Source organism: Ischnura elegans, chromosome 3 (genome assembly GCF_921293095.1).
Source record: "Ischnura elegans chromosome 3, ioIscEleg1.1, whole genome shotgun sequence".
Classification (NCBI taxonomy): domain Eukaryota; kingdom Metazoa; phylum Arthropoda; class Insecta; order Odonata; family Coenagrionidae; genus Ischnura; species Ischnura elegans.
In genome coordinates this window covers 99,900,994-99,913,498 of record NC_060248.1, presented here as the reverse complement: position 1 = coordinate 99,913,498, position 12,505 = coordinate 99,900,994, and the positions used below count along the sequence as shown (strand labels likewise).

Here is a 12,505-nt window from a genome sequence, read left to right as displayed (position 1 = left end):
GTCAGTATTTACTTACATAAAAACAATATTGTACATGCATTATTAAGATTAAAGTCATTTATTTTCACCAAAAATGAAGGATGATCCCAACTCTGTAACACCCGTTACCCTTACCTGTAACACCCGTTACTTTTTGTTTGTCCCTTAAATATGTTAAATAAATTCTGAAAACAGAAAACTCACAGATGGCTTTGATGTTATTACCTTAAATAATGTATTTATTTCTTTTAGGATATTTTTAGAGACCATGTTTCACAGAGTTTTAACCAAAAATGGACAAACCGCATAGAGAAAGTCCAATGTGTGTAACACCCGTTACTGTTGTAATTCGGTTTTACAAGAGGAAATTAAATAATTCTTTAAAAGTTAAACTATGCATTGCATTATAATACTATATTTATACCCCATTATCACATAACTTATAGGTTTTACTCTTTATTTTGGGTTATTTGGATATTTTAAGTGTCAGAGCGTAACACCCATTAATATGGAATGCATGAACACTTAGTGAACAGGTTCCGAACACTTCGTTTAATGCTTCTTGAACGGTTCGTGAACAGTTCATTTTCACCAGGGCAGCCTCCTTGGCATAACAATCAGGTCAAATAGCAACCACAAACAAAACAGTTGCCAATAGGTAAGTTACTAGAGATACCTAGCAACATAAATGAAAATAGATATACAACAAACATCCTTCTTTGTTACTTACTTTTTCTATATAACACAAACCAGGGCATAATTACATGTAGCAACTGTGCTTTCCAAACTAAGACAAACAATGATAATCCTAACAGACTACTAAGAATATTAATTTGGATCATATAAATGAAACATAAACAATCACACACTCCAACTCTTCCCCTTGATTTTTATCGAATTAAACACATCAACAATAATGTTCATAGTCTCCACTTAATGAAATACATATAAACAGCACATGCAAAAATGATTATGTAACATGACAGGCACAAAAAAAATCACTTTACTTGGGGAACAGTTAACTCAATCCTTATGGAGAGTTCTTGAGTCTTTCTGCCTGTTGGGGACTTGGTAAGTAGGTCAGCTAGGTTGTCTCGATACATTACATACTGAACATTAATCAGGCCCCTCTTGATGCAGTCCTTGATGAAGTGGTACTTGATATCTATTATCTTGGACCTCTCATCAACCTCATCCTTTTCAGCCAGGGACAGGGCACCAATGTTCTCAGCAAATATGCAGGGCTGTCCACACTTCTCACTGGCCCCAGCATCATGTTGAACATCCACATGCATTCTTTCCTCAGCAACAGGCATTCTTGGGCAAGCCACAGCCATTGCCGCGTACTCTGCATGCTTGCTAGATGTGGCAACAATTCTGCTTTTTGCACTTCCACTCGATAGGACGACCAGCTAGCAGCACCACCAAGCCATCTGAAGGATTTTCTATCAGCCTTGTTGTTGGCCAAATAAGCATCCAAGTAGAAAACAATTTGACTCCCTGATTTTCAATATACAATGCAGTAATCTTTGGTATGCTTGAGATATCTCGTCAGGTGCTTGACCACATCCTCATGTCTTTTCTTAGGTGCAGACAGGAACTGGCTGAGGTTGCTTACAGCAAAACTCGGGTCTGGTCTGGTGCCATTCACCTCGTACAACAGTATACTAATGGCCCTCCTGTATTTATCTTGATCAGCATTACAATCTTCTTCTACTTTGTCAGTAAATAGGCTTTTGCTTAATGGACAGGTGGTTCCTTTCCAGTCCGTCAGTCCAAACTCATCCAGGATCTTTTCAGTATAAGCATATTGGTCAATGCTCATACTACGGTCACCAAACCTCAGTGCACGGAGTTATAGGAAGTCTGAGATCTCTTCAAGCTCTCTTATCTCTACTTTGTTGTTGAGATTTTCTTTGAACTTCTTGAGATCATCCTCTTTCTCCACCCAAATTGCCAGGTCATCCACGTATAATCCCACATAAATCTTTCTCTCTGGGTCAGTGAATTACCATAGATCTGCATGAGATGATTTGAATCCCATATCAATTAGAATACACCTGATCTTCCTGTACCATTCCATCCCAGATTGTGTGAGACTGTACAAACATTTCTTTAGTTTGTACACCAAGGAACGTGGCTTGTCTACATCAAACTCTTGTGGTTGTTCAATGTAGATATCTTCTGTGATGTCATTGTTGATGTAGGCTGTGATGTCACTGTTGATGTCAACATGTTCACACCTCCAACCCCTCTTGGTAACCAGACCACATTAACTAACTTTAACCTAACATTAACCCTATTGGTTTTTCTCCTCACCAGGGATGAGTATATCTCATGGTAGTTGATACTTTTTTCACTATGCCTAAGCACCCTAAGTGCATGTAATCCAAAGGGAAGGATTTTACCATATCCAAGGATGGAATTTTTGTGAGAATTCTCTCAAATACACTCAACCTGAAGATACTGATTGAGATACCAGCATAACTGGCATCACATTACAAATTTCAACATAGCGTGTGACTCAGGACCTCTGGAAATATCAATAAAGTGGTAAAATTAATGATTAAAATCAACTCTGCTCTCGATTGTATACGTTCGTATTGTCCTCATGTACTGCCATATGAAACAGTTGAATGTTGGGATGCACAGTAACATAGGCGGATCCAGGGGGGTGGCACGGGGGCACGTGCCCCCCCCAGACCCTAAAAAATATGCAAGATTTTTAATACGCTCCCATTATCATTGCATTCGTTTTGTATTACGAGGTATCCTTGTGCCCCACCCAGAACAAAATCCTGGATACGGCCTTGCTTGTGCCCCTCCCAGAAAAAAATTCTGGATCCGCCCCTGCACAGTAATAATGGCGGAAATTTAAAAAAATCACAGATAAATGCTCGAAAGTCCAAATGTAGCTGACGAAAGTCGAGTAATAGGTGTCAATGTGGAAAGTATGAAACTGTGAATTGTACGAAAGTCGAGGACCGCCTGTATATTGTTCCTAAAATAATCATAGAATGAATGTAAGGGGGCTGCAGACCTTGTGTGTGCCCCCTCATACCCGCTCCAGTCTATTACATGTTGCTTTATAGATGCATTTGAATCAAGATCATCTTCCTTAGCACCTCGGTAACAACCTGCAAAAATTCAGATAGTAAATAAAGGGAAAATTACTAGTAATGGTCCAGTTATACAGGTAGTTAGAGTAATGATGCATGAAGCATTGAAAAAACTTCATCTGAAAGAGTCTAATCACCCACACTAAGCAATAGCCCCTGATCAGTGAAAAAGTGACCAGTGTGCTGCTGCCATGTAACTGAGCAAAATGGCATCACACGGCTTAATGCACATAAGTATAATTGTGAGGGAGGAATTCCTGGCTCACCTCTGATCACCACGGGGGCAAATAGAAGAAGGCAGGTGACAGTCACACTGTTGACTGTTGCATTTGGTATGCTCACTCCAAGAGATCACAATGTGATCAACTGACAGGGTTGGGCAAAATACTCGCTCCCCAGTATTTTAATGACAAAAACAAAATATGTACAGTGTAACCTCGATCTATCGTTTTTCAGGGGGATGGATGAAAAAAACGATGAATGCGGGAATATTTACCTAGGTTGCCTATATCCCAGGAAATGCTGGATTTTTGCGAGTAATTATGATATTCATTAAGGGATTAAAACAAGATTTTAGCTGATTACAGGAATATTATTACTTTATCGAAACACTGAGGTCATATTGTTGATTCAACTTATATCTCTTTCAAATATCCTAAAGGAACTAAAGAATGTTTGCACTCCACTCGGAATTTTCACTGCTATTATGCATTTCTGTGTGATGTAAAAATTCTTATCCATCAAATGCCATTTCAAGTACCCGTATTTACGAGAGAAATGTGCATGTTATGCCTCAAACAACTGCTTTCGGCGACGCAGTGATTGGTTATGAGATGGATCAAGAAGGCCAAAAATAGTTTATTATTTGAAATGTTCCTTTCTAGCAATTAAATTTTTAATATGATTGAGGCAATGTTGTATTAATCGTCAGTGGCACGCCCACCTGATCCTCGTCTTCATCCCACTTCTTGTTTTCACCAGGGATCTCGCTCTACCCCCACCCCTCCCATCATGTGCTAGCGGACATACTGAGGCCATGTAAGGAGAAGGAGCCACTCCTTCTTCCATGCCGAGGCGTTCTGCAATATTCGCACACTTCTAGCCCGGATTCTTTTCTTCATCTTCAATTATTTTCAGTCCATCTTTTAACGTTCTCACTTGTTTCTTCAGAAGGGCCATGGTCCGAAGACGAATAAAAATAAAACCGGACATTATTGAACCCACATGGAAAACTCTGTCTGTCGTTATTAGCCATAAATAACATGTTGTAAACACTTCCTCTCATTTTCGTCAAATGATGGATGTGGGAAAATGATACTTCGGGGAACATTAGATGCGGGCAAAAATTACATTGTCTTTATGGAACTCAATTGGGGACCAGGAGCGGCAAACAATGATTGCGGGAAAACGATCAATGCAGGAACGATAGATCGGGGTTCCACTGTACTTGAAATGTTAGTATTTTAAATATTGTCACAAAATACATTAGTACACATCTGTCAAAATACTTACTGAAATACACTATTTTAAAATACTGAAAATACTTCAACAAAATAAAACAATTAGGTAAGTTACACAAAGTTTCTCTTTAATCGAAATTAGTCATTACAATAATTCATATTACCCTTTAGCACAATCAATTCCCCAAAGAGTTCATCAGAAATAGCACCCCATGAAGGAGAATTTATAAATCCTGCCAAAGAAAACATTCATTCCACAGGTGTAGATGAGCATAAGCTCGTGTTGTTCCAAGCAAAAGCTTTTTTGACCACTGCATATTTACTTATTATGTCTATTGTTTTTACATTAAAATAATTAAACCTTTCTGTTAGTGAATTGATTAAAAGTGTAAAAAAATTGGAGAATCATCTCAGATTTTTTTTCTAGAAGTATACAAATTCTGTATTTGAGAGAGACTAATGTAGGTGACAGCATCCCATGAAAGCATATCTTCTCATTTTGTTTGCATTTAATTAAGAGCCTAAGTAATTGGTATAAAGACTTGGATGTACTCTTCTAAATATTCTTACTCAAGTTTATTTAAGTTGAGGTAGTTCAAGTTTTGCCCCCACTGTGTGAAGTTTATTCTTGAACTTTAATGGTTGACACAAAGAATCATAAAGTGAGTTCCACTGTGTCGTGCAAGGTAATATTAAAGTACACTGGGGAAATGATTTCAGATGTTTTAGGTCACCTAGATGCATTCCACTATGCAGGACTATTGGCCAATCCTGATGCTCATAGACGTAGCTTTCAAAAATCTGCTGATGATGGTAATGGTTTTGTGGTTCGCTTCACACACGAAGTGCTTTGTTTTCTTTGGTGTTCATCACTTAAAAAATTATTTCCACTAATGGTCATCAATCAATCATCAATTTTTTTAGGTCATCAATTTTTTTTTTATTATCTTGGTATATTAATACTTTTAAGAAAACTAATTTGAATGAACCCTTTATTTCATGAAAAAACCCTCCGTTAGATTTTGTCTTACGCCACGTGAACTCAAAAGCATGCACCAGAATGCTACCCATTTTATCACATGAATCCTCAAATTACATTGATACCAACCAACAAATATCTAATAAAAAGACTAGTCAGTATTTTTGCCAAATGTCTACAGCGAAGAACCAAAAAGTTAATATCCCGTCTTACTTTACCAATCGAGTTGCTGATAAATTGCTCATTGCATTTCAGCATTTCAATAACAAAATACTCTAATTCTTGTGTATTTTAAATACAAATTCAAAATAAATTACATCGTTTGAAAATACAAAATATTAAATGCAAATGCATTTTTAATACGTATTTAAAATACATGTATTTGAAATACTGCCCAACTCTGTCAACTGATAACTAAGAATCATCTGAGGCCGAATGCTCACGTTGGGAGGTTCATTGGTATACACACTACTTTCACATAAGATGGATGTTTATTCAGCTACATATTTGTTTTGATGAGATGGCGGTGTTTAAATAAATACACTCTCAGTGGTGAATTTTTGCCAAAGACACCTAAACAGGTACCTTGACCGTACCATATATTGTGATAAAATACCAATTTTAAGATCGATTTTAAATTCCTAATCCAATATCTGATTCTAAGAATGATTGGATCAGATGGGGATGACACAATGAATGAACATTTTACAGAGTGATTGTATTAGTTTATGTATGCCCTCTTTGGTTTTTGAGCCAGTGAATCCATGAGCCCTACCTGGTTAGAGCTATAAAACCAATGGAAAATACATCTAATATTGGTTTGAAAGGAAATTATATGAATGAGAACATTGGATTCATGGTAAATAATTCTATGGAAATTGGGATGAGTGAATTTTACCATACAAGTGTCATATTGCAAAGGAATATTAAAATACTTTCTTTTCCCTTTCCTGTCGAGGCTCTTCAAGGCCGTCATGCATAAGTATTAAGTATTTTTGGGGGATATTTTTTGAATTTTTAGGCCTGATTCTTATTTTATGAATTAAGGGAGATATTTTGCAGAATGGATAAGTATTAGAATTAGTTTTCCCCCAAACAATAAAAGGCTTTAAGAAGGGCTTGGCAAACTCTTTTAGAGTATTTCCTTTTCATAATGGTTGGTGTCCTAACAGCCTCTGCCATGCGCTCAATGAGGTGGCTTGCAACTATTGGAGTCAGTGGAATATGCAAACCTTGTTACATTGTTGTAACCTGACAAAAAGGGATTTTATGTGATATCAGAACATTTTTTTCATAACTTCTCGGTATCTTTGTTTTTAGTATTATTTTCTTAGAATAGTGCCGAATCCATTAAAAAATATTTTATCTTATAAGCATGGGACTAATTTCCTTTCTAGGATGCTGAACTAAATGAATGGATCCCTAAGCCATCACCATGTTTGAGTGAAACACCAGGAGTATCCCAGGCATCTTTGCATCCTAAACCAACTGTTTGTGGTGAACATACCACTATAGTGTTACAAGAGTTGGGATACAGCAATGAGGAAATAAAGAAACTCGAAGATGCTGGAGTTGTTGATGTATTTCAAACAAACAGGTCTAAATTATAGCATTAATTGTTGGTTGATCATGGCATACAACCAGGCATACTTAACTGTTAATGTCATTCAGCATCAGAAGTCCTTTTGTATGCGAGTCACTATTTCAGAATATGTTGTAAATTTGTTACTTTTATTAGGGTTTCATACATTTTGTTTGAGTGAACATGGGATTTATTGTCCAAAAATATATTTTGTCTCATATTATATCATTCAAGATATTTTCTGGTGTATTTTCTGTGATTGTTTGGAATAAAGAGCATATTTTTATTTTTGTTTATTAGCAATATCCATTAAAATTATGAGATTATTTTTGTAATGAGACAAATTTATCTAGAGAGTAGGGGAGCATCTACAATTTTCATGTAGGGTGGCTCAAGATGCATATTTTGAAGATTTGCTAAGGTGATTTGCTTGGTGAGTGAAATATTGCTCTAGTTATCTCAAGAGGGCTACATTATTGTGATAGGATGGTTTAACGGCTACATTATTGTGATGGTTTGAGATAGTTCAAATAACATCAGTGTTCTACACAATAGACAAATTTTCTGAGCTCTGATTACCAGATTCCTATGAAATTCCTTGTGGTATGTCTGTAAATAATAAAAAAAGGAAATTTAAGCTTAATTACTAAAAAGAAAATTTTCACTCTCACGGGCTCATGAATATCAACCCTTTGCTGAGGCTTTTTGTTTCTACAGGAAATCCAACGGATAATTTACTACATTGCAATATATTTTTTGTAAATTATATACACCAATATAATTTTCTATTTATGAAATCCATTTTTTACACAGAGGTACCATATGCATAACACTCTTCAGGCAAGAAATCTCTCAAAAGAGATTAAATGATCTCATTAAAAATAATTAAAATTCCATTATAGTTTTTCCCACCTATCGAAATAACATTGCACTATGGATGCCAATAGAAGAGCGAAGAGATGCATTGGTAAAACATTTGAATCATATAAATGAGCATGCTAGTCCGGTGCTGATAAGTTTTTCAATGCTCATGCATCAACAATAATTCAATGCTCCCGAAAAAATGGGGCTGGACTGCAATGATTAGGGATAGGTATGCAAAATCAGTGGTTCCCCGTGAAAACGGGAATTTCATTGTTCTTGCGCATTTCAACAGTTTATCAGCAATTTTCTTCATCTTTCACTCTTTTTTTCATGCTGTTTTGACAAAAATTATATCAAAGTGTATGTAATCCATGGCTTTCCATTAAACTGAGGATATGGATAGTTTTATTTTAAATAAATTGTAGGGGTTATAAGTAAGGGCTTACCCATAAGCGGATTTAAAGGAGTGACGGGGGCATGTGCCCTCCCTCAGACGCTTAAAAATGGACCAAATTTTTTATACCATTATCATTACATTTGTTTCGAATATTACAGAGCCTCAATCATTTTTAAATTCATAATAATAACTTTCGTGTTAAAATAAAGACAATATTTTGTACATTAATTGTTGTATTTTGTTTTTAATCTCAAGTGTTAGAAGATCGTCTGCCTGTCAGACCCTTGTGCCTCTCCCCCCAGAAAAAATCCTGGTTCAGCTCCTGTACTTACCTCTCGCTCATATTCCTTCATTGAAAAATGAAAAAAATACGCATCAAATCCGCAGTGTTAGGTATTGTCTTAAATTTACCGCAGAGCAAAACTCACAATTAATTGACAAGTAATGGCACTTAATTAGTATTCATTATGTAATCTTCAAAATAATGCTGATTTCAGGGTAAAATAACCCCTTTTTGCAAAAATGAATACCACAATATGGCATAAAATTACGCCACCGTTTGCGTGTCTTTAACAATGAGATCAAGATACATTAGTCTTGTGAGACTTTTGACAATTTACTTTACTTAGGTATTTGGTTTATTTCATTAAAAGAGTAGAAAAAATTGGAAAACAAAGATCGCCTATGCTTTATTGACTTCCCCAACAGATGAGGAATGATAATGGAAAATGTTGAAAAAAAAAATAATAACCAGGACCAAAGTTTTTCACCTCTGAAACGTAATCTTTGCTCAGCCGTAGATTGGATGAGGACGTTTTTAACTAATTAGCCTATTTAATAAATATGATAGTTTATTTTCAGAGTATCGGTATTGATGAGACGAATTTGTAAATATTGAAGTGTAGTCCGGGTTCAACGATTTTTTTTACCGATTAAAGTACTTACGAGGGGGATAGATTCCCCCCAAATCCTTAGAGAAATGAAGAAATATTTAAAACACTATTGTCTAGTTTTGACGTATAATAACTGCATCTGCTTAAAGTAAAAGATCATTTACTAATATAATGCCAAAATGATGTAAAATGTATTTCTAGGCATGTAATTTTTCAAAAAAATTTCCGGAACCCCCGTTGCTGGGGGGGTCAGGGGGTGTTGATAATAGGGTAGTTTCCTTCATCAAAGAAAACGAAACGCATTGATTGCGATTCGTTACCCACCATTACTTTATTCATAATATACAAATTATTTGGTTTTTGAAATCCCAGTTTAGACGAATGGCGATGGTCAATTTTAACCGCATTTGAAAAAGTCCAGATTGGCGCCCATACGATGCCACTCCACGTGACGTCACAGGGAACTATGTAGTTTCTATACGAGTAGATAGGAGTTTTACATCGTCTGAGATGACCAATGCATGAATGAGGCACAGAGCTCAGGGAAACATGTCTTAATATTCACCTATTAAAACTGCCTAAGGTCGGAAAGTTTCATTTGTTTGATAGGCTATTAGTAATCCTTATTTAAGCCAAGCGCTACCTGCTAGCAGGGTACTCTGCAGGCCGTTTTACACGGTACACGGATTTGCGCAATCTGACGTGCGTGCGAAGGCGCAATCAAAATTGCGTCGTGTAAAGCGGTGAATTGCTAGAACATATGCGTGGATGCGATACGGCAAAATAGCCCCTGTTCTAATTTCGTTCATGTATTCGTGCATTTCCACGCCATTTTAGAAATTAATGCAGCTCTAACCTGCGCAATTCCGTGCCCCGTGTAAAACGGCCTTGCTGCCTGCTAGCAGCCTGCATCGTATCAGCACTCAAATCCTCGCCTCAAGGTTACCTCCCACGGTGACTGCTGGAACCAGAATGACGTCACACGGGGTTTTCCCAGCATTCATACTTAGCCGTCGCTTGAACATTTTCACTTTTAATTTAATCGCGAAAAATAGATATCGTCATTAAAAAATCTAAAAGCGTGAAATTTGTAATCCAGGAGTAATAATATTTCGATTTAGGCAATAAAAAAATTATAGGAAACTACCCTATTATTATTTCCCATAAAATACGAGGGATGTCCAGAAATTAACAGACGTTTAAGCATGTTGGTGGGACTAGCGCCGTTATTTTGGCGTCAGAGTGTTCCTACGCTATGTACGCAATTAGCTGTGTTGTACTCGCACAGTGAGGAGGCGGAGGTGGTGATAGAGGTAGAGGTAATATCGCATAGTACGCACGCAGTTTTCCCACAGCCTCGATCACGAGCTAGTCTTCCACTGTGTGGCATCAAGTAGAAATGTTATTAGGTTAGTTATAAAATTTTTTGCAATGTTAAGCGATAGTAATGATGATAGTGACGATATGTCGTCAGCATGTAAGTGGTGGCCCATTGGTACGTTAAGGAATCGCGAATTCAGTGCTCCATTTAATGATGTAACAATAAAAATATTGCAGGAAATGGGAATTTTGTTCAAATTTCCGTCCTACCTTTACTACAGAAAATACCGAAGTCCAGGGGCTCCGCGTCATACATTGCTATACTTCTGAATTTGACTGTAGATCGGGATCATTGCCCAGCAAAACGGTAATAAAGAAATTAGCAGAAAAGAAAAAAGAAGGGACCGACGTATAATAAGCTCCTTTTTTAGAATTCCTGAGAATCTATATGAGTATCCACAACCCCATTGGAAAATTTCGATCTAAAATGCAAATTCATCCAATATTTTGAATTTATAGGGTGGGGTATACTTAAAATCTAAATTTCATGAATTCCGAATTCTAAATAAATAATTTTTGCAAACAGAAATTACAGTTGAATACTCCTTTGAAGCAGTGTCATAAAAATTTTAATAATGCTTTTCCAACTCTTCCATCAGTTTTAATAATCTTGAATAGTAATCGAGTGATGAAGCCATCTCTAAGTCAAAAGTGCCTGGGCATTGAAACTAAGGAACTTATGACGTAAGGCAAGGGAAGTATGAAGAAGATGACAGAAATCAAAGGACGATCGGTTTTCAAAAGTAGTCATCAACAGATGACGTTGTATTTTTAGAAAAAAAATTGTCGGAAAAATGAATTATTTTAAATGAATTGATATCAAATGCTAATTTCTGTGCAATCCCATTCATTCTTTCCACACTAAAACTCATTTTTAATTATTTCTATAAAAATATATCGGACCTATTATTACGTGACATTATAGACGCTACTTAATCAAATGATTCTTCAATAGCGGGTGCTTCGGTCCTCCTCGGTTTAGAGTCAGCCAGCGTCGAATAAAGAGGTAAGTAGGCAAGCCATGTTTAACTTATCGGTTCCCTGTTTCATTTCTGTGACACAATTGTTTTATTTTAGTGTTTAAGATGCCTGTAAATTTGTTGCTATTATTGTCGATGACAATTTGTAAAATCTATTCTCCACTAAGCGGAATTCCCCCTCGAATCATCTTACTACCCTCTGTTAAATCACCTCAATATTTGAAGAACGTGTTTTTGTGATATCACCGCCAGTTATTTGTAAGCATTGTTCGGTCCTGCCAAAGATACGAGGATAGTGCGGATTTATTTTAGATTCCCAATCTGTCCTTACTATTACGCTTATTCACTTTCATGGTTCCAGTTGGTATTGTGAAGCGAGGTACTACAAAATTGTTCTTCACTGAGTTCGATGTATATTAATCTAATTCAGTTATCTTGGTTACATATCAGGTGATGGTAAATCGTCCCTCGCTCCGAACCAGTGTTCCTATTTTGATTATATTGTCACTTCGGCGAATCTTAATAATTAAAATTGTTTTAGAGAGTTTGTGATTTGCCGACGAAGTCCATAAGGTCATTCGTCCTTGCTATTCGGGTGATTTCTTAAGGGTTTTTTGAACACTAATTTCTGTCCATTCGTTGGCTATTTGTGTGGTTGTTTGCTCTGAGATTTCGCGTCGTCGTAGCGCTTCCCACAAGGAAATTTTTAAGAATTTTCGGGGTCTCATCACCCCGATAAATGAGTCTGTTTTAAGACTGTGGCATTTGACCGCAGATTTCCTTATGCTGCCATTCTCAGTCACAATGCTATTATGTGGGGCACGTCTTGGACTCATTTATAAATATATCGTTTTGAGAGTTGAAATAGACTC

The 12,505-nt window shown here is 36.5% G+C and overlaps 1 protein-coding gene across 1 annotated transcript in view; it reads left to right on the top strand.

The window, feature by feature from the left end:
* LOC124156250 (alpha-methylacyl-CoA racemase) overlaps nucleotides 1-7,405 on the top strand; it is a 29,377-nt gene extending 21,972 nt beyond the window's left edge. Inside the window, exon 7 of the mRNA XM_046530665.1 lies at nucleotides 6,935-7,405. Coding sequence (XP_046386621.1) covers nucleotides 6,935-7,147 — 213 coding nt within the window. The 3' untranslated portion in view covers nucleotides 7,148-7,405. The remainder of the gene's footprint in view (nucleotides 1-6,934) is intronic.
* The last annotated feature ends 5,100 nt before the right edge of the window (nucleotides 7,406-12,505 follow it).